Source organism: Neopsephotus bourkii, unplaced genomic scaffold (assembly GCF_033783945.1).
Source record: "Neopsephotus bourkii isolate Nb327-2 ecotype Australia unplaced genomic scaffold, CSIRO-AGI_Nbou_v1 NB_1358, whole genome shotgun sequence".
Classification (NCBI taxonomy): domain Eukaryota; kingdom Metazoa; phylum Chordata; class Aves; order Psittaciformes; family Psittacidae; genus Neopsephotus; species Neopsephotus bourkii.
The window spans coordinates 5,591,243-5,617,255 of record NW_026901837.1 but is presented as its reverse complement, the minus strand read 5'-3'; the positions used below and the strand labels follow the sequence as shown (position 1 = coordinate 5,617,255).

The window sequence follows — 26,013 nt, the reverse complement described above, 5'->3', positions numbered from 1 at the left end:
CAAATTCCCATCCCATCCCCCCCCCCCCCAACAGTACGTTGAGCACCCACCCAGCACTCCCACCCGCTCGTTCCCAGGTGAAGTGGCTGAGGGGAATCGCTGCGACTCTACCCCTGAGGAGGTAAAGGCCCCGCTGCTTGCCGGGGTGCGCGTTTCCTGCTCCCCACGACAAACGCCATGCTACACCCGACCCGTACCTCGCTAAACGAGAGGCCACTCAGCGCATGCGCCACGGGGGACGCCGCTGAGGGGCGGGGACACAGCCCACCGGTGGATCGCACCACTGCACGACGCGGGGGTGTATGAGGAGAGAGTTTCCTCCAAGAATTCGGTTATGAAGACTTCCCGCTGGCTCCTTCCCTGACTGTGTGTCTGATTAAGACACGAGGGCAGGGACAAGCAGACGAGAGTCCGCGCTCTCTCGCACGTATTTTCTCCGCCTCCTTCTTTTACTTTCTTCCCCCGGCGGCGGCGGCTTGGGCGCGCCCCGGTTGCTTCCCCCCCCCCGCTGCCGATGGTCGGGCTTGCTTGCGCTGCCCGCGGCCCGGCGTCGCGAGTTCCCGCTCTCTCGGGTTCGCCGTCTCCCGCCCCCACTCCGTGCCGGCTCGACGCTCGCCTCGGCCTCCTGCTCCCTCCCCCCGGCCCCAGCTCAGCAGCCCTATGGCGTACAGTCAGGGCGGCGGCAAGAAGAAAGTCTGCTACTACTATGACGGTGAGAGGGGCCGGCACGGGAGCGCGTGTATGCGTGAGGATAAGGGAAGCCCCTCCAACGGCTGTCTGGGGTGGGCTGTCTGCCCCCGTACCCCGCCACTGCGGGCGCCCCTTCCCCCACGGAGCAAGCCCCCTATCCCGACTCCATGGCGGCCCTGGCCGGGGGGTCTCCGACGCCTCCACCTGCGCCGCCGCGCCCCGCTCCCGCCATCGGCCCTGCGCACTCGGGCCCGCTGCGGGGCTGAGTCCCGGGGGCCTCCGGGCGAGGGGGAAGGGGCGGCGAGGAGTGTTGGGAGCGGGGGTTGGAGCCGGGCGAGGTGCGGATTATGGGGCTGCCTGTCCTCCGGCGGAGCGGTTGCCGAGCCCAGCCGTGAACGCTGTGCCTATTGTTCCTCCCCAAGTACTCCCCCTCCAAAAAGAAGAAAAAAAAAAAAAGAAAAAGTTGGGACACTCCCCTTCATCCGCTAAGCTCTGAGCCGTTGGAGTCGCTGCCGTGTCTAGCTCCTCCCCTGCAAAAAGTCTGGGCCATGTGTAGCTCGGGCACCTGGTGATTCCTGCGCGGAGGCCTTCCCCTTCCTCCGGCTTTCGTGCGGAGGGGGCAGGGGCGTCTCTGCCTCCCCACACACCCCCACCATCTCCCTAAGCGAATATGCGTTGGAGTGGACGTTTGGTGGAGTTCCGGCTTCCGCGGACCTCTGTTCCAGCCAAACACGAAAGTTGCGTGCGTAGGTGTTTAATAATAGTGAAATTAGAGTTGCTTGGAGGCCTTCTAAGTTTGCACGCTTGTCTAGTGAGGACGCAGCGGCTTGTGATCTGCATTATCAGTCACGTCGGAAAAGCACATAAAGCTTCTGCTTTAGTTTTAGCTGTTTGCAGCAACTTGGTTGTGGTTCTGTCTGGCCACAGCAGCGAGAACTTTTTTTTTTTTCTAGAGATTGCAGTTGGTTTTCCTTTTTATGTACTAGGAGGACAAACTCGGTCAGATTAGTTGAGAGTATTAGGTTTTTATTTATGTTTTTAAAGAATTGTCTCGTATCAGTCCTTTACGTTAGCGCCTGGGACTGGTATTGGTAATAACCAGGAAACCGAGGTTAAGGTTGCTTTAGTGCTTTGACCATTTTGGAACTGAAGACGAATAGCTAAACCCACTAAGATATCAAAGATGTCTGTTGCTGTAGCAAATCTACTGTTCTTTAGAAATGGCAGACCTTGTGGGGCCTGTCTTTTTTCTTTTTTTTTTTTTCTTCCCTTTTACTACACTAAAGGAGGCAGACTGTGGTTGCCGCCCCCTTCTCTTTGTTGCTAGCTCTGATTCTTTGTTCAGCCTGAAGGGGGAAGGAGGCCCCTGTTAGGGATAATTTTGGTGAGGCTGGGATCTTACTTTTCCTAAGGAGCAGGTATCACTTTTTGCCTTTCTTGTTGTAAGGAAGATGCAATGATAGTTTATAAGCTTTCTCTCTGCAAATGATTGTATAATTTGGTTTTGGGTTTGTTTTATTTTTTTTTTTATCAATATGCTTTCTTTTTTCCTTTTTTTTTTTTTTGTTAAGTCAGGTGGCTGTAGTTTACTGGTTATTGACAGCTTCAGTTTTTCTGTTATCCCTACATTTTTATACTTATTTCTAGCAAGAGATTCCCTTAACAGCCACAAAGCTATACTACTGAAGAGGAGAGAGAAACTGCAGAAGGAATAAGTTTGAAGGTGGCAGGATAATGGCGACTTAAAGCAGTTGTAGCTCATATCTTGCCAAAGTATGTACATTGGATAAATGTATTTAACAATAGTAGTGCCTGTTGTAAAAGTGATTTTAAAAAAATTAAATGCTTTCTATGTGACAGAAAGGTACAGCTTTGGAATGCTTTTGATGTCTTATTATTTACTGCCAAAAGCAAAAGTTTATCTTACATTCTTTTGGAAATAGAATAATAGAATCAACTAGATTGGAAAAGACCTTTAAGATCATCAAGTCCAACTGTTAGCCCAGGACTGTCAAGTCCACCACTAAAGCATGTCACTGAGGGCATCTGCACTGTTTCTGAATACTTTAAAATTTCTTCTGATAACTCTTTTTTGAGTTAATACCTGCAGTAAGTATTTTTGATGCTAATTTATTGCTCATCTGGCAGTTCTGAGTATCTTGTAACTGTGTTGTACCAGCAAAGTCTTGAATCAAAGCACAAGGAACATTGGAAGTCTTAGCCGAAAGCCAGAAGAACCCATAGATACCTCAACTCATAGATACTACAGTTGAGGTAGTAACATATCTCCAAGGTTGTCATAACTGAAGTATATGAGTATTTTTTGGTCATAATTGTCCCTTAATGCACACTTGCACTCTCTTTCTTTAAAAGCATACACTAGGAAGTGTTGAAAAGTACTGGAATTGTATATGCATATCTCCTAAGATGCAATAAATTCCTACATACTTTAGTGAAACTCAGTATTGTCAGAAAAAATTGCTTTCTTAAATTAGCCTGTCACCAAGTTTTCTCAGTGTATTAACTCTTTCTGATAATTAACAGCTTTAATAGCCTTCACATTGTACTTGAAACCAATAAAACTTTGGGTGGGTGAAGCGTGATTTAATTTTCTGCAGTTTGTAATAGACTGTCAGCCACATCCAGTTTGCAGAAGCATTGCTTGTGATCATGCTCACATCAAGAATTTTGTTTAAATTTGCACCAGTATGCTATGAGAAGAACTAAAAATGTACAGATTAAAATACTTTTGTCATCTTGTCCAAAATATGTTTAATAAATGCTTCTAGTCTGAATGTACATATGGCCATAGCTTAGTGAAGTCTGTTCTTCGTGCTGCTTAGAACTATGCTACTAGGGAATCATAGAATCATAGAACGGTTAGGGTTGGAAAGGACCTTAAGATCATCTAGTTCCAACCCCCCTGCCATGGGCAGGGACGCCTCACACTAAACCATCTCACCCAAGGCTTCGTCCAACCTGGCCTTGAACACTGCCAGGGATGGAGCATTCACAGCCTGCCTGGGCGACCCATTCCAGGGCCTCACCACCCTAACAGGAAAGAATTTCCTCCTTATATCCAATCTAAACTTCCCCTGCTTAAGTTTGAAACCGTTACCCCTTGTCCTGTCACTACAGTCCCTAATGAACAGTCCCTCCCCAGCATCCCTATAGGCCCTCTTCAGATACTGGAAGGCTGCTAGGAGGTCTCTACGCAGCCTTCTCCAGGTGAACAGCCCCAATTTTCTCAGCCTGCCTTCATACGGGAGGTGCTCCAGTTCCCTGATTATCCTCGTGGCCCTCCTCTGGACTTGTTCCAACAGTTCCATGTCCTTTTTATGTTGCGGATACCAAAACTGCACACAGTACTTCAGGTGAGGTCTCACGAGAGCAGAGTAGAGGGGCAGGATCACCTCCTTCAACCTGCTTGTCATGCTTCTTTTGATGCAGCCCAGGATACGGTTGGCTTTCTGGGCTGCAAGCGCACGCTTACGGCTCATGTTCATTTTCTTATCAACCCAAGTCCTTAGTATTTTATTTTAGCCTCTTACCATGTGTCTCCACGGTATTGCCACAGTCTTGCAGCATTTGGCTCAGGTAGTTCAGTGGCATCTTCCAGGATAGGTATGTGTTGTACAGTTGCCCATAGCAATGAGGACAGGGCCTAAATGGTCTTTTCAACTCTGCTTTTACAACAAAGCACAGTTCTGGGGAATCACACAACTAACATGGTTACGTTAATAAGTGTATTCATTCCATGCCAGTGCACTGGCAGTATTGTTTAGATTGCTGCTTGTGCATAATGTAATGTGGGTTTTCAAAAGGCTCTGCCTTCGTGAAAAATTTGAGATCTGCTTCAGAATGTGGTTGGTCCCACCCATAAAAACGAGACTAAACCTGTTTTAATAGGGCAGAATGCTACTATATTCAGACACTGTTTTAAGTACATTAGCGCTTCTAGTTAAAGCTTATGTCTGCAAATCAGATGAACGTAAAATGAGGGGTTTCACAGAAATTCATCAGTGCTTTGCACAGTGGCTTCCAAACACATTGGAGATGTCCAACCTCTGTTCAGGGATCAAAAGTCATAGCTTTGCTAATCTTATGCTTTCTGCTTGATTTTAAAAGCTAGCAAAAAAAACCAAATCACGAAATAAAAAAAGCCAAACGACCCAAACCAGCCTTTCAGGTGCTAGTGAACTAATTTTAGGCCTGTTTGAATAGATGTTTGTTAGACTGATCAGGCATTAATGAGCTTTTACATTCATTGTTACATGAGTTCACCCATTAGTATTGCTGAAGTCAGTCCAAATGTAACTACTCCTATTAAGATTTCTTTGTGTTTTTTTTATGTGGTTTCCATTGCAGCAGTTAGTACCATTCTGAAATACCTCATGGTTTTATAGTAACTGTACTTAAAATAAGCAGACATGGTCAGTGTATATAACAATCTATTTGTATCAAAGTTACAAAGTAATGTAACTTACAAGTTACAAAGTATCGAAAAATGATAGGTGAATGTTGCATCTTGCCTCTTTGTTCAGGCCTTTAAAACTGTTCTGCAATGGCTAATTTAAAGGTACTGTTTTTCTATGTAGTTTGAATAACTAGAGAGACTAACATACTTTTTGGGGGACGTAACAGCTTTTGTTAATTGGTTGTGTGCTTGTCAGGCATAACTGAAATTGCTTTAGGGCACATAGTCTCTTGTATTTTTCTATGTATTGAAGTATTTGACATCTGTGGACCTTGCTGAAGTCTTCGACAGAGAAGTTCTAAAGCTAGTCTAAAACTTATGTTTATCAGATGAGTCATGTAGGTTTATTTTTATTTGGTAGCGCTCTTCAGAATTTAGGCAAGTGACTTGTATGAACTGAGAAGTAATAATATTTATTTTTTTAATATATTTGAACCCAAAACGTGATGATGTATGCTACAACTGAATTTTCAGGTAGCTCTTTTGGTCATTTGTAGGTATCATGTTTTGAATCTTGTGGTGAACACTGCAGGACAGTAAGCTCATGCTAGAGTTGGCTCTTGGTTTGTTTCTTTTCAGTTAAGGATTCAACTTCTGGAGATTATGTTGTTCCTTCTCAATGAGAGCCATTTAGCTGATATTTTTACTGGTATTAACCAGTAAATTTGAGTCCTTGAAGCCTTGCTGTGAAAGCTTAATAGATTTGCCAACTTTCTGCATATACTACTTTGCATGTTTTCCCTCCACCTCCTTTTTAATTTATGTTCTTTTGCACTTCCTGTGGGCAACCACACTGGTGAGTGGTATAAAATATGCTCATTTCTCATACACTTCTATATGTTTTTTACCTTTGTATTGACAAATGTAAGATTAAATACTCATACTGTCTGCAATACTAGTCTTGTGCACTTGGCCTCACTTATATACTCATATATACTATATTCTAGTCAGAGTTTGTCTGGCACTATGCGCAGAACTTTTTACCTCAGTTGTGGATAAAGTGTTTGTACTAGGAAGGGCATCTTCACTGAGTAAAGCAGGAGAGACTTTTGACACCTTTGCCTTCACCACAGGATGATGGCTGCTTTTTTGTGATGTTGTTGGCTGGAAATCAAGGTGCTAATGAAGAAACTGGAACCTACTCTGTACCTTTTCCTTCCCCACCTCTGCTAACATCCACATTGCAACAGTCCCTTGAAACTTCATGGGGTTTTTTTTCCGTATGTTTGAATTTATTGTTTTATGAGGCTAATGCCAAAACTTTTTCTTTTTTTTTTTTTTTTTTGCTAGTGATGCTAAGACCTGAAAGGTGTAAATCGTATTGCCTGTTGCTAATGTGTATACTATTATCTATTGTTAGTCATTACTGCTAATGTCTAATATGGAAAGATTAATATGCTTCTGCTAGATACTCACCCATAGGTCTACGTGATTAAATAAGCTCCCATTTAATTTACCAACTTGCAAATTCTTTTTAAAGTTCACCTTTCTGGTAAAAAATAAAGTGAAAATTAAAAGGTATGCTTAATTGACTGATTATTTTTTTAAGTGTACATACACTGAAGAGTATGGCATGTATAATATGCTTACGTTTGAATTTATCAACTGCAGTATATCAAAGGATATGTTGCAAGTATATTTTGGAAGCTTGGTAGCCTTTTTTTATTCTCTTACATAAGGGACAATAACAGATCTTATGTTTTACATAAGACAGAAAATAATTCTTCATGGTCTGCTTCTTTATCCATCAATGTTCTGAGTAAAATGTCAGTGACTATACAAGCTGAAGTTAGTTAAAATTAAAGTGACCTGTTTAAGACAAAAAAAAGTATGACATATACATAAACATTCTTTAAACCACAGATGTATTTGGCATTCAGTTTGCTCAAAAGTATCATGTTATTGAAAGTCACTATTGTCTTAAAAATGTCAAAATTTTAAGATGTTGATAGCTTGAAGTTTTGTAAATCTGAGACTTAACAATAATTTCACAAAGCAAAGCAGGCCTTGTAAATGGCTGGTTTACATCTTCTAGTCATTAGTTTCAAAGAGCTGTGGTAGATCTTTCCTAAATTCCAAATTTGTACTGTTTTGTAAGATGCTTGGAAATTTTTTATTTTTTTTTCTTGGTAGGAAGGAAGGTGGTTATATTCTCAATACCTTTTGCTCTTGACTTGCCTCTGACCAAAATTGCAAGCTTGCAATAAGTATCTGCAAGATGCCAGCTCTTAATAACGGACAGGGAGTACTAATAATACACTTCAATTCCTAAATTAGTAGGACCAAGTTCTTTGAAGTTCTTAATGCTAAAACTTGGTATTTCTGTTGTTATGGGACTGCTAAGAGCTAGGTGTTGAGTGATTGTTTTTCTAGATAATTTCATCTTGCATTACATTAGGTTATATCTGTTTTCCTAAATGTCCTTACTCTCCTTATCACTTTGAAAGCTGGATTTTAGAGTGCTTTGAGATTTTATCTGACTGTAATGCTTGCTTTTCTTGGTAGTTGGTGGTGCTACTGCAGCTGAAATTTTCTCCTCCTCCTCCTGAACTGAAGCTTATGTTGAAGAGATGAAACTAAGGGTTTTCTGTAACAGTGCTACTTCTTACCTCTCATTAACAAAATTTGTAAAATAGTATGACATTCTGAAAACAGTGCTGCTTTTGTTCCCAATGGACAAGGCAGAGCATGTTGGAGGATGTAAAAAAAAAAAAAAAAAAAAAAGTTAAAATTCACTAAGTAAATTCACAAAAGTAAAAAGTTCACTAATCCTACCAGGAAATTTAGTCAAAAATAATAGGTACTACTGCAAATAGTTGGTATGGAATTCTCTAGCTGATGGCCATTGACAGTTGGACATACCTTTTGGGCTTCTCTAAGTTTCCAGAAACATATGAATTGCTAGTTCTGTTTAAAGAGGTTCATGTCTCAGTAATATCAGTGTTCAAAGTGGAGAGAGGTGTGTATGTTCTAACATTACTCCAGCTGGGGGAAAACTTACTAGCCTGTGATAGTAGCCACTCTTTCCTTAGAAATAATGTGTCAAACTTGTAACCGTAATTGTGTGTCTAGTTGCTCTCCAATTTGACAGAGCTGAGCTAGCCTGAATTACAGGTTCTGTTAATAAACTACTGTGGATCCCTAGCAAGCAGGTGTTTGGGGAATGTTTGTGCATGTGATTGCAGCAATGCATCTAAAGCTAGCTTCTAGAATGTGACTGCTAGGGCTAGTAGTTAAGGGCAGGCTGAGGATGGTGTCTTCAGATCAGCTCCTGCAAAGTGGCAGGCTTTGCTGTAACCTCTGTTGTGGTATAGTATGGCTGTGTCATCAGTAGTTTCTGCTCTCTTAATTCCAGTTCTGTTTCCTATAATTTATTCTTCAGTTCTGTCCCACTATTTTCTTCACTTCTGATTGGAAATCACATCCTGTAGGCATCTTTGCCTTCCCACTACTGTCTGCTTGTAGTAAAACTGTTAGATTTGCCTTCCTTTTTTTCAGTTGGTTTTTGGGTTTTTGTTGAGGATTTTCTTGGATGTTTTGAGGGCGTTTTTTTGTGGAATCATACCTGCTTGCTTATTTTCTGAGAATGATTCTTGTATGTAGCAATTAAAAATGGCTTTGTAATAGCTATTCATTTGTGTGATATTGACAGGTGATATTGGAAACTATTACTATGGACAAGGGCATCCGATGAAACCTCATAGGATCCGAATGACCCACAACTTGCTGCTAAATTATGGCTTATACAGAAAAATGGAAATTTATGTGAGTATAAGCAATGGAATGTCCACTGAAGCATTTTAAATTATTTTAAAGGGCTTCAAGTGTTCTCACACAAATAAAAGGAGAAAAGTGGAAGTGGAAATAGAAAATACTTAAATAGTATGTTCAGAGGCCTCTGTTAGAAGTGAAGCAATATTTTGTAATTGGTGAGGACTGCAGATTATTGTCCATGTCTGGAAGGAGTGTAGAGGCCCAGTAGAGAATTTTCACCAGTATTTCTGTGGTTGGGGGCTTAGGTGTTAGGAAGACATTGGGGTAATTAATCAAGTTGTATACTAACAACAGAGTATGTTTTGTGTAAAGCAGCAGTGCTGTCAATTTAACTGTTCTTCCTTCAAATTAGGTTTCTTTCCAACTGTCTGTTTTAGAAAGTTCTTAGCTGATTTTGAAGAGCATTCTTGATTATTTCTATACCTTGTTCTTGTTATCAGCGACCCCACAAAGCTACTGCAGAAGAAATGACCAAGTACCATAGTGATGAATACATCAAATTTCTCCGATCAATAAGGCCTGACAATATGTCTGAGTACAGCAAGCAGATGCAGAGATGTAAGTGTCAATATTAGGTTAACTCTATGTGTACATACTTTGATGGTTAGTGTTGTTTAAAACTCAGTATTTACCAATACAGAGGTATGAACAGGGCTTCATGGTGGTGGTGGATTAGGGAAGTACTGTAGCAAGACTAACATATGCCTGCCTTTAGCTACACTAATTTGGGAACTTTTCTGTTAAAAGCAGCCATCTTGGCAAAATGTTCTTTTAAGTTTATGGAAGGATTTTTTGCTTCCCCTTTCACAGGGTGTATTCTAGATGTGAAGTGATAATTTTTGCAGGCTTAATGCACAGGTTAAACTTAAGTTTGTGAAAGTGTCTTGAAATCTGTTCTAATGTGAAATATTTCTGAAAAAAAGAATGGCTTTTACAAGAGAAGTAGAAATCTATGTATGAAAATGTTTCATGTCAAGAAAAGGAGATACTCATTCCTCTTGGATAGTAAAAATTGTACATTATTCACTGTTCACACTTTCTGTTAATTTATTTCTTTAATTATAAGAATAGGCTCAAAGTACTGTTAGGAATGCAGTTTGACAGCTATTATATAAATTTAAAAGGCAGTACTGTAACCTCCTTCTGATACCTTAGTCTCAGCAAATTATTTGTTCAAGTAGCTGTGCATTTCTTAACATGACGTATGTTAATCAGACTTCTTCCAAAATCCAAAAACGATCTAACTTCTTCTTAACAAGGAGACAAAGCTTCCCATGGAAACTAAAAATAAAAATAGTTTAGAGTCATCTTAGATTAAGAAGACTTTACATTGGTTTCAGTGATGAGGCTCAGGCAGGCGTAGTTAAAATGTTGAATGAATTGTGCTTGCATATGTGTTATCCATGCATATAGCAATGGATCTGGAATGGTGTTTTTGAAAAGTAATACATTTCTTACACAGTTAATGTTGGAGAAGATTGTCCTGTATTTGATGGCCTATTTGAGTTCTGTCAGCTGTCAACTGGAGGCTCTGTTGGTAAGTAAAGGTTGTTTGCCAGCTGTTTTGTAGATTTATTGCATTTATGTCAGCAACTTAAAACTTTGATAGCATATTTAAAACTGAATCAAATGTAAGTGTCTCTTTTTAAAGAAGTCTTTAAGTCAGTTACAGACTGAAATGTGAAATGGATTAAGTATCTCTATAAGAGATCAGACCTAGGATCAATTTATTTTAAAATTAGTATACTATTTTATGTAACAGATTTAAAGGCCGTTAGAAGTTTCTAACTGCATTGTGTCTGTCTTTTTACAGCTGGGGCAGTAAAATTGAACAGACAACAGACAGACATGGCTGTTAATTGGGCTGGAGGACTTCACCATGCCAAGAAATCAGAGGCATCTGGTTTCTGTTATGTCAATGATATTGTGCTTGCTATCCTTGAGTTACTGAAGTAAGTGTATGATGGGAACAAGATAAAGTGTCAAATTCAAGCATTTAAGTATGGGAAGATACGGGTTGTAATACTATTTCAGTGAGTTTCCATTGCCCATGTTGTACAGTTTCAATTAAGAAAAATGTGAAGCTTTGCCCAGTTTGGTTTCAGCAAGAAGATACAAGCTGAAAAGATAACTAATAGGAGATAGGCTTAAAACAGGTACTTAGAAGTACTTATTTACACAGTGTATACTTGTGGAGCCTGCTGCTACAGGAGGCTGAAGGAAGCAGACAGCAGCAACAGATTCAAAAAAGAGATTAAGCATAATCATGGACAGGAGGTCTGTAAATGCATGCTAAACATCCAAGCAATGATGCACCCTCTAAAACCCCATATGCTGTAATTCTAGATGGTGGGAGAAGTATGAGGGTAGCAGACTGCAGAAAATGGACAGGCTTACATGCGTTCTGTAAATGTTAATCTCCTGTTGCTACTCACGGGGACAGAATAGTGAGCTAGGTGTATCACTGCCCTGGCCCCTTATGGCAGTCATTATGTTCACAGTCATATACCCATTTGGTTTCTCAATATGCCTGCTTGTTCCCTATCATTTGAGTCACTGCTAAACCAAACAGGAATATTCAGGGAAGATCATACACTAAGCTTCCTTGGATTGTTACATGAATTAATGTGGCTGTTATGAATAAATAATGAAATAACAGCTGTGCTGCTGTGACTGCAAAATAAAAAAATGTGGAGTAATGAAAAAGTGATCATATAATTAACTTCAAGTAGTAATGCTTCACTAAAATTTCAAGTCCTGAGTGTTACTTGTGCTGCTTCAGGGGACTGTATCTCTTCTAATAACATACATCTCGTTTATTAAAAAAAAAATTTTGAGATATTTGACTCTTGTGAATGTAACAGTTGAGTCTGCTGGTGAGGGATGGGGGAAGCAGCTGTAATCTGGAAGTGTTTTTTAAAAATGAAAAAGGTTTCTAAATGCACCAACAAGTAGTCAATGTTAACATAATTTTAAGCTAAGGCATGTATTCAGGGTCTGTCTCTGCAGTCTGAGAAAAGCTATATGATTTTCTGTGGTCCAGTCTCAAATTTGTTAGCTCAATGTGCTTGTGAAGGAAAGAAACTCTCAAATAATTATGGGTTATGTACCCATAAGGAGCTGTCCTGCTCAGTGTCTTGTTAAGCAAAAAATCTTAGCCCACCTGAAATTATGATTGCTCAGATTCACATTCGTTAGCACTATGCAAAGTATAATGGAAATGCATCTTCTGATGTTGATAGAATTTAAGGAATACTTACTGTTGTCTGAGGCTTCAAACAACTGGTTTCTACTAAGCAGTAGTGTAATAAGTTCATGCTAATAGTAAGGGTGGTACTCTTGGAAATAAGAATGTGCCTATCTGTACAAGTAGCAGAGGTGAGGAAGAAAACTAGATAGAAAATAAGTATTTAAATTTAATATTTTATGGGCTTGTGGATCATGGGTTCTTCCTGCTTCTGTCACTGTGATTCTGAAGCATGCAGTAAGATGTTGATAATTACTGGGAAGGCAGAAACAAATGCCCTGTGAAAGGAATGAATTCAGCAGATGCGAACAACCAAAAGTGGTGTGGATGGAAACACAAGGTATAGCTTCTAGGAGGTGATACAACTTGGGGTAATTACTAATATAATTGCATACTTAAATTATTTTGATGAAGATGAACTTACTTTCATTATTGTCTAAACTATATTGAGAATTCTAAGACCATATGGTGACTGCTACCAAAGTGATAAAAATGATCATAATCTTGGGTTTTATTGTTTGGTTTTTATCATTGGGTTTTTCCTTGTTAGGTAAGGGTATACTATGAACATAACAGATAATGATGAGTTTTTCATACAATATTTTTTTTTTTTTAGGTATCACCAAAGAGTGTTGTATATTGATATTGATATTCATCATGGTGATGGTGTTGAAGAAGCATTTTATACTACAGATCGTGTCATGACAGTATCATTCCATAAGTATGGTGAATATTTTCCAGGCACAGGGGACCTTAGGGTAAGGTTGAACATGAAATTTCATTAGGTGATTAATTCTTCCTTATGGTCTTGCTTGTAGATACTGTTTTCATACTAGGTTACAGTAACTGTGCCCAGTAATAATATACAGCAGCAACTTTTTCTGAAAAGTCTAGAGTGATAGACTTGAAGAACTTTAGGGGAAAAAAGAAAAACCCAGGATAGCAGGAAAGTAAATTACTCACTTCTTCGTGAAATTGACAGTTTCACTTCTGGATAAATTGTCTGAAATTTTAGTTCAAATGTATGATCAGTTTAGTTCACTCAGATTTTGGGAATGTCTCTAGGAAGACAGTGTGGTGTATTTATAATGACTGTGTTTCAGTTCTGCATGTGCAGTGAAAAGTAACTGGAGATCACGTGGCTTCAAAAATTATTTCAAATCTCAGAATAACTTCATGCTAGAGTCACAAAGCTTTAGTTGCAACTTGAATTTGCTTATGTTCTATTTGCCTGGTAGTAATAGTTGACTCATTTTTTGAGTATTTCTTATGTCATAAAGATCTCTTGATCACTGCTGAAGAACTTTAGTATGCCCCACATACGGTTGTGTACTGAACCTTATAGCATGGGGCTGTGAAGAATTATCATTTTAAGATGTAGAATCTCTGGCAAAGCTGAGAATGGAAACCAGTTTTCCTGGCCCTTTGTATTAAATTTGCTAGTCATTCATCATGTTAGACTCTTGTCTGTTAGAACAGGAAATTGTTCCACTTCACAACTTGAACGAGTATTTAAAGTATGGGGATTAATATATAATTAAACTTCTTACCAGAAGCTCTCCATGGGTAAGTCAGTCCTCTGGTGTCAGCAAGTTTGTACGCTAATTTATGTTAGTAATTTTTTTAAAATTGTAAGTTAGTTAGTAATTTTTTTAAAATTGTAAGCACTTCTGAAAAGTTGACCTATAGAACTGCTATGTTAGGAAAGAATTCACTGTTTGCCTACTACCTTTAAATTGATTCAGGTGATGGAGGTGTTTGTGTTTATGCTAATATTCCTGAAATGTGTGCTTCCCATTGTGCTGATGATACCCAGAGGACCCAGAAGTAGGTTAAAGTTGAGCTTTAAATCAGTGAGGTGCTAAGTCTTCATTTCAGTGTGATTGTTGGAACCAAATACTATTAGGGTGATTAGATACTGTTAAACTGTGTTCTAAATTGATTTAGGTGGAAATCAGACAAGGCATTGTTTTATCCGTGTGGTTTAACTTCTGTGGCCACAAGATGGTAGTGGTGCTTCAAGAAAAAGCAGCTCAGACCAGGATGTTTATCATAACGAGCTGTTGTTGCTGAATTTGGCTGGATTTATTTTCCTTTTTTTTTAAGGGTTAGATATCTTGGCTTTTTAGAAGCAGCACTTCCCGTTGACACAGAAGTTTATGGACTCTTCGCCTCACCACACCCAGGACAAAGAATTTAAAGATAACGCAGTTGAAATAAATAGATGAATACTGTGTGTTACTGGGATTTTTTTCAGTAGAGTGTCAGCGACAAACAGTACTTCAGTCATAGTAACTTTTATTCTGTGCTGTTAGCTAGTATTTTGAAATGAGCATTGCCTGCATATGGACTTCAGCAGGCTTTATTGCAATTATTATATCCCCATAGGAAAAAAATTAGCTTTTTCCGATCTCCAGAGCTTGCAGAACTGATTGAACTAAAGAGAGAACTATTTCTCTGAGAAGACCGTGTTCCTTCTGGAAGCTGGTGTTGCACTGCTTGCTTCTGCTCAGATTGATCTACTGTTGCTGGTTATTTGCATGAAGTTTAACAGCTAAATCTTAGCTTTATTTTTTGTCAGTGGGCTCCATTCAAGTTTGTTTCTGTAATTCTTTAGTTACTTGGTCTAGTTTGCTTATCAGGTTACACTCATTTGATGCAAGAACAAATCATGCGTCAGCTGATGGTTTTGTGAGTTCAGCTCTATCAGTGTAGCTGATAGACAACCTCACAGAGGTTGTCTAGTTCAGCTGCATTCATTCATTTTTCTACTGAAGGTATTGCCCATCTGAACTTCCAATGTCCTTAGTAAGTTATTTGATTTTCTAAGTATCCTAGATAGTAGCATTAACCTTCTAAGTAGATAGGTCAGTTGAGACTGTAGTACTACATAGAGGCCCAGGTTCTGTGTGGAAATTTGATCTGTTGATGAATGGGCAGCTATCATAATGCTATATTGTTTCTTTAGTCTTTATCACCAGTGCAAGTATCAGTTAGAGAAAAGGTCCCTAGGGTAACTCAGGCTGGAAGATACTCATAGAATCATAGTTAGGGTTGGAAAGGACCTTAAGATCATCTGGCTCCAACCCCTCTGCCATGGGGAGGGACACCTCATACTAAACCATATCACCCAAGGCCTCATCCAGCCTGGCCTTTGAACACTGCCAGGGATGGAGCATTCACAACCTCCCTGGGCAATGTGTTGCAGTGCCTCACAACCCTAACAGGAAAGAATTTCCTCCTTATCTCCAATCTAAACTTCCCTGTTTAAGTTTGAACCCTTTACCCCTTGTTCTGTCACTACAGTCCCTAATGAACAGTCCCTCCCCAGCATCCCTATATGCCCCCTTCAGATACTGGAAGGCTGCTAGGAGATCTCCATGCAGCCTTCTCTTCTCCAGGCTGAACAGCCCCAACTTTTTCAGCCTATCTTCATATGGGAGGTGCTCCAGCCCCCTGATCATCCTCGTGGCCCTCCTCTGGACTTATTCCAATAGTTCCATGTCCTTTTTATGCTGAGGACACCAGAACTGCACACAGTACTCCAGGTGAGGTCTCACAAGAGCAGAGTAAAGGGACAGGATCACCTCCTTCGATCTGCTGGTCACACTCCTTTTGATGCAGCCCAGGATACGGTTGGCTTTCTGGTCTGCAAGCGCACACTGCCAGCTCATGTTCATAGGCTCATGTACCTAGGTTAGTGGGAAATTGTGTGAAAATTTGGCTATTTTACGTTCTAGGATAAAATCAATTTAATTACTTCTTTTTTTTTGGTTGGTTTTTTTTTTGTGTTGTGTGGGTTGGGTTTTTTTTTTGTTGCTATTTTAATCTGGAAAGCAAGGCACTGTCACCTCAGAAGAATCAACATTTGAAGCCTAGGTAATTCTTTTTGGGAGATTCTGGGTAACTGTTATACTCCAGATCAGCCAGAATTTTTAGTTCAGCAGCGGTCTTCAGTGTCACTAATCTTGCAATGCTATGAAATAGTAATGTGCTAGAAGAAGAAAAAATAACTGCTAGCATTGTGTTTATGCCGCATTAGGCCATTTGTCTCTGTCCTCATGTCTGTCTTTCTCCCATCCCCATCCCGTGTTGTCTGTGTCTCCCTGCACACATGCACCCCCCCCCCCCACCCTCCCACCCCCCGCAGTGAAAGATAGTTACTGGCAGTGAAATGTTACTGTTGCCTTTACCAAGGAGGCTTTGTTCAGGAAGAGGGAAAAGTCCATGACTGTTTCAATAGCTGGTGTTGAGAAGTTGAATATAAGTTTAGTATTTGTGCCTTGTAGTTTTTCAAGGAGGTTGGGCCTGAAGTGTGCTCTTTTTGTAGAGCTCGTGTTTGGTGGTAGTTTACAGCCAAACTGAACAGATTGAATCTTAGTATCTTGCCCACCGCATCCTTATAGTGGCAGAGACCTGCTCCGTATACTGGATCAGTTTCTGTCTTAGTGATGAGCTACAGGGAAGAAATGGGAATGAGTGGCAGGCAGGGATCTTCAGGTTTTAAGCTGTTTCTGCTTAACTGTTTTTACTGTCTGAAACTGATGAGTTACATTTTGTCTTTTTTGTGTTAAATCTTTGAATTAAAACAATCAAGTATACTGACTGCAAACTTGGTCTTGGTGTACAACTCCTACACTACAAAATAATTCTATGAGAGAATAGGAATCAAGTAAGGTATTTCACCTTTTTTTATCTAGCAGACATCAATAATGGTACAAAATTGCTCAGTGGACCTGTGTAGGTGTTTACCCATTATACCATCATGTGCTTCTGTGTTTGTAATAAAGCATTTGTCATCTTTGCTTATATAGGACATTGGTGCTGGAAAAGGCAAATACTATGCTGTCAACTTTCCAATGAGAGATGGTATAGATGATGAATCATATGGACAGATATTCAAACCAGTGAGTACTTTTTTCTTTTTTTTAAGCTCTCTAGACGGATGCTTGTTCAGTATTTTGAGTATATTCCCATAACATGAAATAATGAATTAATTGGTGTTTTATCCTGATTATAGATTATATCCAAAGTAATGGAGATGTACCAGCCCAGTGCTGTGGTATTACAGTGTGGAGCAGATTCACTGTCTGGTGACAGGCTGGGATGTTTTAATCTTACTGTTAAAGGTAAGCAAAAAAGTGTGTGTGTTGTCTGTAACTTTTATTTAATAGAAACCTCTACCCTTGATACTATTTTTCAAGACACTTGCATGATGAGGACTGGAGTCACAAAGATTTTGTTCATTACTATGATTAATCACCTCTTTCTTTGCTATATAGGGGTGGCCAAAAGAAACCCAGAAGTTGCCTCTTTGTTTCTGTCCATCTAAAAAAGTTAAGCTTGATTTTCTGTGTTCCTCCTAGCCACTCAAGTGATTCCCTTTCTTCTATGCACAGGCTTTCTGTAGCTTTAAAGCAATGTTCTGAAATGACAGGAGAAGAAGAGTTATCCTACTGCAACATTTATTATGATTGGCGAATAGAAAAACTAGTGGTTCACTTAGTAGGACTACTGATACTAAATATCAAACACCTGTTGGGTGTAAAATAGGTATTACTGAAATGAAAACACTTATTGTTAAGTTTGTATTGGTATTTATTGTTACACTGAGCCTTACGTTAACGTTTTTATAAACTTCTACAGGATTAATTTTCTTCAGTGTTCCTTACACTTTTATATAAAAAAAAAAAGTTATTCTGAAAATTGGGCTGAGATGCCAATTTAGCAAACAACATAAATATTACTCTTATTATTGATTGTAATTAATAATACATTACTTGTATGTTGAACTTCTGCTAAGCCTTGAATCCAGCCTATTTGAATCATTTATTTTCTGGGTTTTCTTGGGTTTGTGTTTTTTTAACGAGGCAATTAAGAGTTTTATAGGCAACAAAATGCAGTATAGTATCTGTTGGGTCTGCAGTGTTTCAGGGTTCTTTTCTTGATTTGCACCAGGTGGCAAAGCTACTTCAGTTGCTCATACAGCTCAGATTTTTTTCCATCTTACATATCTTGGAAACCAAGAGAGCTGCTGCCTCCTACAGATGCCTTTCAGTATGCTGTATCTCCCTGGAGTGTGTACTGTCTTGGCACCAGTTCACTCTGTAAGCAAGACTTAGCAACCTCTAATACAGGTTCAAATTTAGAAGTAGAAAGGACCAAGTAACTGATTTACTGTTTTCCCTTCTTTCCCTGTTGCATTTGACCTGAGAAATTGTCCCTAGATTTGTAACTGTGTGTTGACTTCACTTACGAAATGACAAAATGCTAAACTTCCTAAGAGCATTTCAGAAAAGCAGCGATAGATCATCATGGAAAGTCTCTGAAGATTGGGGTGGATAATTAATGTTCAGTGTATTTTGTACATTTCTTATCTGTAGGTCTTGACTTCTTGTGAGGTTCTACTTAGTTCTAGGGGGAGACAGTTCTGTTTTACTTGAATCAATTCAGTTCTTACATGTTAAGTGCAACTGCATATGTCTTATTAAATAGTTAATTATATATTTTTCTCTTTAATAGATATTTTGCATATATTGTCAACTCTTTTTGTGTTTGACAGGTCATGCTAAATGTGTGGAAGTTGTAAAGACTTTTAACTTGCCATTGCTGATGTTGGGAGGAGGAGGATATACAATTCGTAATGTTGCTCGATGCTGGACATATGAAACTGCTGTTGCCTTAGACTGTGAAATTCCTAATGGTAAATATTAATACACAACTTAATATTTTCTTAAAAGAATAATCATGAGAGGGTTTAAGTGAACAGATAGCAAATATTTCTAAGCATCTGTTTGAATAAACAATGTAGGAAGTTATTGTTAGGATTTAGACAATAAAATTTCAGTAGCTTATGCACTAAGTAAACGTAAGAATTGGGTCTTCTTTTATGCCTTAGCAAAAGTTTTAAATGATTGCATCATTTTTTGAAAATTCAAAACATCTAAAACTTACAGAACCTTACTTGTAGCTATTTTTAATATGAATGTCATCAGTATGATAGAATATATCCTGCATTTTGATTGTAACGGGTGCATCTGAGTACGTTGGGCTCCACAGATATACTATTCAGAAGAAATTAATGAGTATGCAGGTGTCTGTTTTGCTGTGTAAAACAACCGTTTCTTCATTGTATCCGTAACTTAAAAGTAAATGTGAAAGTATATTGACTTTGTTTGTTCATTTGGCTCAATTTTGCCTATACAAGCTATCTTAAAACAATTTAAAAACCAAGAAAGCAATAGTGGACTCCTTTTGCATAGTTAAATAATGAAGTAGTTTCTCTAAGGAAGATCCCCAAAGGTCCTGCACTCCCTTTACTTCTAGCCAAATATGTTTCTGGACATGTTTTTTGGAATGTCTTTTTGCAAAATTATGCGGACTGGTTTGTTGCGCATCAGTCACCAGTATTTTTCATGTTGGACTGAAGCTTTTCCTGATAAGCTTTTGCTGTTCATTTATCTCTTGCTGGATTCATAATGTTTCCATCCAACTTAAGTGGAATGCTGCTGTCAGTGAGAAAAGAATATTTGGACAGTACCTTTCGAGATTTATATTTTGCATTGTGCATGTCAATTTATATTCTTTGTCAGTCAAAGTTTTTGAAGAGAATCTTGAGTGATTAGATGTTCCAGTCAGGGGACAGTTATGTGTGTGAGTATAAAAAGCGAAGAGGGAAGAGAAGGGGGGAAATGAACAGACATGGGCATCACTGAATCACTGTACAGTGCTTGGTTACTGTGAATGTTGAGCTAGCTGTAATTGTCAGCTTAGTATTGAGTATTACATATTTTACCTAAGGAATATTTTGAATGGCTCACTTAAACCTTTTGCACTGGATTGATTTTGAAAACAGCGGTAAGAAATCATCCGTTGATCTTCTCTTTCCTGCAGAAGTAGCATTTTTAATTATTTTCTCAAATCTATGTTTCTTGTTCCAGTGTATGTTCTACATGATTGCAGTAGAACGTGCTCTTGTTCTTTGTATTTTGCTAACAAATTTGAGTTCATTTACTGAATAACTGAGAGGAAAAACACTGAACAGTTTAGGCAGTACTTAATTATTGCTTACCTGAATGCTTCAGGTTTGATAGTTCTAGAACTAAAATCCTGTTAAAACAATTGTTGCATTTAAAATGTTTGAAATCTTTTGGGTCACAAAGATGTCTTTTGTGTCTTGGTTTATAGAATTGCCATACAATGACTACTTTGAGTATTTTGGACCAGATTTCAAGCTTCATATTAGTCCTTCGAATATGACTAATCAGAATACACCAGAATATATGGAGAAGATCAAGTAAGTAGTGATTATCTTATTTGTCAAGTAGGTCATATAAATCATATTTGTCTAGAGGTTTGTTAGGGTGTTTTTTAAAACTGTGCTTTTCTCTGTTACAGTCTAAAAATAAATGCTGAATAGATTCTACATATATTTTTTCACTTCTGTAAGAGGAACTTTTTAGAAGTCTCTTCCTACAACAGTATATATGCTTATGAAGTCCTGTGCCTATAAATATGAAAATTTAAGATCCAGCCTGCATTTTTACTTTTTCCACCCTCTAGAGACATGGCTGTTTTACTTGGCTTCCCCTTATAACTTTGTAGAAAGTTTATCCCACCAGGAAGGACACTGGTATGCCGAGATGATTAGGATTTCTAATTTTCGGCTCCGTGTCAAAAAAAACTGAGATTGTCATTCTTTGTCAGCTGTAAAAATAAAAAGTCACATATGAGCTTGGACATCCAAAACTATGGAAAGATAGCAGTATGTGTGCAGGCAATTGAGTGACTTTGACAAATCCACATGGTTTGAGAAGTGCTCATTGCCAAGCTGATGGCAACCTTATGGAGTTTAACCATGCCAAGTGCAAGGTCCTACACCTGGGTCAGAGCAATCCCAGGCACAGCTACATGTTGGGCACAGAAGAGATTCAGAGCAGCCCTGTGAAGAAGGACTTGGGGGTGCTGGTTGATGAGAAAATGAACATGAGCTGGCTTCAGTGTGCGCTTGCAGCCCAGAAAGCCAACCGTATCCTGGGCTACATCAAGAGGCGCATGACCAACAGGTCAAAGGAGGTGATCCTGCCCCTCTACTCTGCTCTTGTGAGACCTCACCTGGAGTATTGTGTGCAGTTCTGGTGTCCTCAACATGAAAAGCGCATGGAACTGTTGGAACAAGTCCAGAGGAGGGCCACGAGGATGATCAAGGGGCTGGAGCACCTCCCGCATGAAGATAGGCTGAGAAAGTTGGGGCTGTTCACCCTGGAGAACAGAAGGCTGCGTGGAGATCTCCTAGCAGCCTTCCAGTATCTGAAGGGGGCATATAGGGATGCTGGGGATGGACTCTTCATTAGGGACTGTAGTGATAGGACAAGGGGTAATGGGTTAAAACTTAAACAGGGGAAGTTTAGATTGGATATAAGGAAGAAGTTATTTACTGTGAATGTGTTGTCTAAGAAAGTTGTTAATGCTCTGTCCCTGGCAGTGTTCAGGGCTAGGTTGGACAGAGCCTTGGGTGACATGCTTTAGTGTGAGGTGTCCCTGCCCGTGGCAGGGGGGCTGGAGCTAGATGATCTTAAGGTCCTTTCCAACCCTAACTCTTCTACAATTCTATATGTTGGTGTTCAAAATGCAAATATATAAATCACAGTCAAATGAAGGGGGTTAGTTTTTAATAATGTGCAAGGGAAGGGGGGATACACCCATCTATTCATTGATGTAATTCTGCAAAATTTCTCTGTGGTAGTGTAAGTGCTCCAGCTAGTAATCTGCCAGGCTGCTTGCTACATAATTGTGTGGTGTTGAGCTTTTGTGGCGCGAGTAGGGTGCAAAACTTGGTTTTTAACACATCCCTGGGCACAGATTTTGTGTTTGCTATTGACAGAGGTATGATCTCACATCCTCATATTGGCACCCACAAGAAGAGCAATAACCCATCATTTCAGAGAATCCTCCTTCAGTTAGCTGTATGCTTTCTTAGAGACCTAGCATTAGGGACTTCCTGGACTGGCAAAACTCCTTTGCCAGGTCATGTGATTTAAACAGAGGCAAAGACTATAAGGGTTCCAGAAAAACACCAGTTACACTTTGGCTCTTCAAGTTGTGCAGAAGGTTACTAAGGTAGTTGTTATAAATGCTGATATTTGATACTTTCCAAACCTTTTTCTGTGCTTGGACTTCTTCATAATGATAGTCTTGAGTCCCAGGAGGAGCCTAATATCCTTCCTGTTCCTGCACATCGTGCTTTGGAGTGTGGAGTCCATTGCTTAAGGTTCCTTGGACAGAGAGTATGCCTCTCTGTTTCCCCTGAAACAGACAATAGGAAATTTTACACGGATGGATTGCTTTTGACCCTGATATCACTGCTACATGTAGTTGAGAAGTCTTTATGCTTTAAGAGTCTGACTTTCTGAGAAACTAGAGGGTAGCTTATTATCCAGCTTCCTACTTACAGAGTAATACTGTCACTTGATTCAGCCCAGGTGTCCAGGACTTATGCTGACCTTGGGTGGAACTGAAGATGGAAGTTGATTGAAATAAGTGTTTAAAAAGATTAAAGAAATTGATACTCATGTACACTGTGGATACTAATGATATCTTAGGCATGGAAACTTTCTGAAATTGGCATGCCTTTTTTTAATTGAACAATGAAAGAGTAACTGTAAAGCGAAGTAGGTGAACTTTGAATGCAGAGTTTTCAGAATCTAATACAAAATCCAAGGAGAAGCTACTTTGTGTAGTAATAACTTCCCTTGCTTGTTACTTGTAGGCAGCGCTTATTTGAAAACTTGCGTATGCTACCTCATGCACCTGGTGTACAGATGCAGGCCATTCCTGAAGATGCTGTTCACGAAGACAGTGGTGATGAGGATGGAGAAGATCCAGACAAACGCATTTCTAGTAAGAAATACATTTTCATGATAGAACATGACCAAGTAGTGTCTTTTTATATTAATTGGTCTAAATCTTAGTCCTAGTAGTGTAGTATTGAAAGACTGGCAATTTTTCTGTGTAAAAAAATTTGCCACTGGTGTGTCAGTTTTGCTGGTCTTAAGGTGTCATCTGTGCACACATGTAAACCTGTTAAAGGGGTCTAAAGAAGTGTTGAAAGAACACGGGGGTTTGAAATTCTTACGAAACACTGGCTATTGCAAATCTAAAACAGATACTCCAGAAGTCTCAGATGAATTTAACTAAGGGAATACACAATTTTGCCTCTGTCTTCTGCTATTCACAGAAAATAGGAATGTTTCTTCATAATGGGAAGTGCTTAAGAAAAGGAACAAAACAAAAAAAAATTCACTTTTTTGTGGAGAGGTTTTCCATACTTGTGACAATACCCTTCATTTCATTACCATCAGCCTTTATATGGATAATGAGTTATTTTTCAGCTAGAGTTTTTTGCTACATTTAACCTTTTTTTGAGGGTGATTGGAACCATCTTAAGTTCTTATTGGCACACTGTCCATTTTATCAACTGTTTAAACAATGTTTTGTGCTATAATTTTCAGTATTTGAAATTAATTTGTTAAATGTTAAAACACTCCCAATCCACCCCTGCGTCTCTGTAAAGCTGTATTCATAAGGCATTGTGACAGTCCCAGAGTATCTTGAAAGGTAGTATTTGCATCCATAATTTGGTTCACCAGCATTAAATGATATTTGATAGTTCTTTTTTGTTAGACCTGTTGTAATTGGGTTTTATACTCACTTAAATTAACTCTGAATCCTAGTTCGAGCATCTGATAAGCGCATAGCCTGTGATGAAGAATTTTCAGATTCTGAAGATGAAGGGGAAGGTGGACGACGAAATGTTGCAGATCATAAGAAAGGAGCAAAGAAAGCCAGGATAGAGGAAGACAAAAAAGAGACGGAGGACAAAAAATCAGGTAGGACTCTGGTGTGATTTCATCCTGCGTTTTAGAACTGCAGATGTCAGTTCTTCCAGGAGAAAGATGCACTTTTTCAAAAGTTAATTAGCTGTTGAGATGATTTATTTTTTACATCATATTTAAAGCATCTATTTTAAATAAGTCAGTTTCAACATGCAGCTATTCAGACCAGAGTAGTATTTTCTGCCAAGAGTTATTGCTTCCTCACAGATTCGAAATCTTACAGCCAGGGCTTTGTATAGTTTAATGAAAATGTGGATTAAAGTTCTTGCTTTAAAAATATTAGACAAAGGGTTTGTTCCTGTTTGCTTTTGTGGGGTGGTCCCAGCTGACTTTCTCTGAAACAGAAGTGGGATAGGAGATAGTGTAATTTGAAGGACTCTTGACTTTTCCAAGAACAGCCCTTTCTTTAGGGCTACAAGACTACCACAGTGGTGGAAATCCAGGTTTTGTTACTGCATACTCTCATTATGGCTGGTCAAGAGAGACCTTGCCTCAAGGTATTTTGAATCATTTGGCATTGTGCCCCCGTCACTCCTTTGGAAGGATGCAGTTCATGCTCGATGCTCATATGTAACCAGTGACTTCTTTTAAAAGGTAGTTAACCCTGGCTAGGAGTAGATTAAAAAAAAAAAAGTCACACTTTTTTTCCTTCCAAAGTATTTTAAGGTTTTCTTCCGTCTTTTGAAATATTTAAAATCTTGTTATTTTTCAGATGTTAAGGAGGAGGATAAATCCAAGGACAGCAGTGGTGAAAAAACAGATGCCAAAGGGTAAACACTAATTAATAATGAATGTCACCTTTTTGAAGCATGTTTGTTTAAATCAGTACTTTATAATATCCTAAATTCTGAAGAGATCACTTTCAGTTCCTCATAATACTAAATATTTTAGACTCATGACAGTAGTAATTAAAATAGCATTTCTAAAGCAGTTAATTGAAAAATGAAACAACTTAATAGGTTATTTTTGCGTTTTCACAGAGCAAAATCTGAACAGCTCAGCAATCCTTGAACAAAAGATAGCCTCTCATCAGTTGCAGAACATAATACTAGAGTTGGAGAATACCTAAAAGAAGAAAAGTTTTCGTATGGAGAGAGACTGCTGATTTCATTTTGTACTATTTGGCATGGACCGTATTTATTTTCAAACGGCTTTGTTCTGGTTTTTGGCAAGTTGTATTGTGAGTTTTCTAATTATGAGGCAGAAAATTCTTTTCTTCACCATGCTTTATGTAATAGTATTTAAAAATGGATGTGAGTTATTATGTTAAATGTCTAAACTGATCTATTAAAGTAATTTGCCTTTCCTGAGCTGATTTTACCTTTTTTGTAATTTTATCTTTATTAAAAAAAAAAAAAAAAAAAAAAAGAAAAATTGTACTTCGTTGTCCTTTGTCTTTCATTGAACTACAAAGAGGAAAACCCGTATATAAATAATTAGGCTTACACTTGCCTGTGAATAAGTAGTGGAGTTAAATGGACAGCTGGAGAGCACACAAATTGAACTGTAGTGCTTTCATTGACTCCACACATTTCACTGTCTTCTGTGTGGGGTGCAAACAAATGTATGGGAATATGAGTACATGAAATTTGAATGGGCTGAATAAATGGGTGAAGAGATGTTGGCATAAGGTGCTTGAATGGACTTGCATTTTAATTTAAAAGTTAAAACTGCAGTCAGGTGCCTTGTACTGTCCAAGAACCTTTTCCACCACCACAATCTACCCAGAAGACTGACTCGTTTGCTGTTTATGAAATTTGTATATGGTCGTCTTTCAGAGGTTGGAAGATAGGAAGTGAAAGTTTATGTTTATCTTAAAACCGATTATGATTTTTACAACTATGAGCAACATAAAACTTTTTCCAAAGGAGTTTATTGCCTGCTGCAGCCTTTGATTCATTACTTAGTTCTAGTGCCTGAATAGAAACAGA

At 39.0% G+C, this 26,013-nt stretch overlaps 1 protein-coding gene across 2 annotated transcripts; it reads left to right on the top strand.

Moving 5' to 3' along the window:
* The first annotated feature begins 484 nt into the window (after positions 1-484).
* HDAC2 (histone deacetylase 2) lies at positions 485-25,456 on the top strand. 2 transcript variants are annotated; one of them, XM_061366849.1, is made up of 14 exons: positions 619-712; positions 8,820-8,932; positions 9,382-9,499; positions 10,404-10,478; positions 10,755-10,893; positions 12,805-12,946; positions 17,003-17,095; positions 17,209-17,317; positions 18,751-18,891; positions 20,376-20,484; positions 22,957-23,087; positions 23,921-24,076; positions 24,795-24,852; positions 25,063-25,456. In XM_061366849.1, the coding sequence occupies exons 1-14, from the start codon at positions 661-663 to the stop codon at positions 25,091-25,093; spliced, it is 1,467 nt and encodes a 488-aa protein (XP_061222833.1). In that variant the 5' UTR covers positions 619-660; the 3' UTR covers positions 25,094-25,456. The 2 variants fall into 2 exon arrangements, with proteins under 2 accessions (XP_061222832.1, XP_061222833.1); XM_061366848.1 differs by lacking the exons at positions 23,921-24,076; positions 24,795-24,852; positions 25,063-25,456 and adding an exon at positions 18,147-18,295 and having other exon boundaries at positions 485-712; positions 18,711-18,891; positions 20,376-20,488; positions 22,961-23,087.
* The last annotated feature ends 557 nt before the right edge of the window (positions 25,457-26,013 follow it).

Excerpts from the sequence above, each read along its gene's own strand:
- HDAC2 (XM_061366849.1), top strand. The coding sequence starts at position 661 with ATGGCGTACAGTCAGGGCGGCGGCAAGAAGAAAGTCTGCTACTACTAT. Across the intron at positions 12,947-17,002 it reads CAGGCACAGGGGACCTTAGG|GACATTGGTGCTGGAAAAGG; the intron begins GTAAGGTTGAAC and ends TTGCTTATATAG. Across the intron at positions 17,318-18,750 it reads TTTTAATCTTACTGTTAAAG|GTCATGCTAAATGTGTGGAA; the intron begins GTAAGCAAAAAA and ends TGTGTTTGACAG.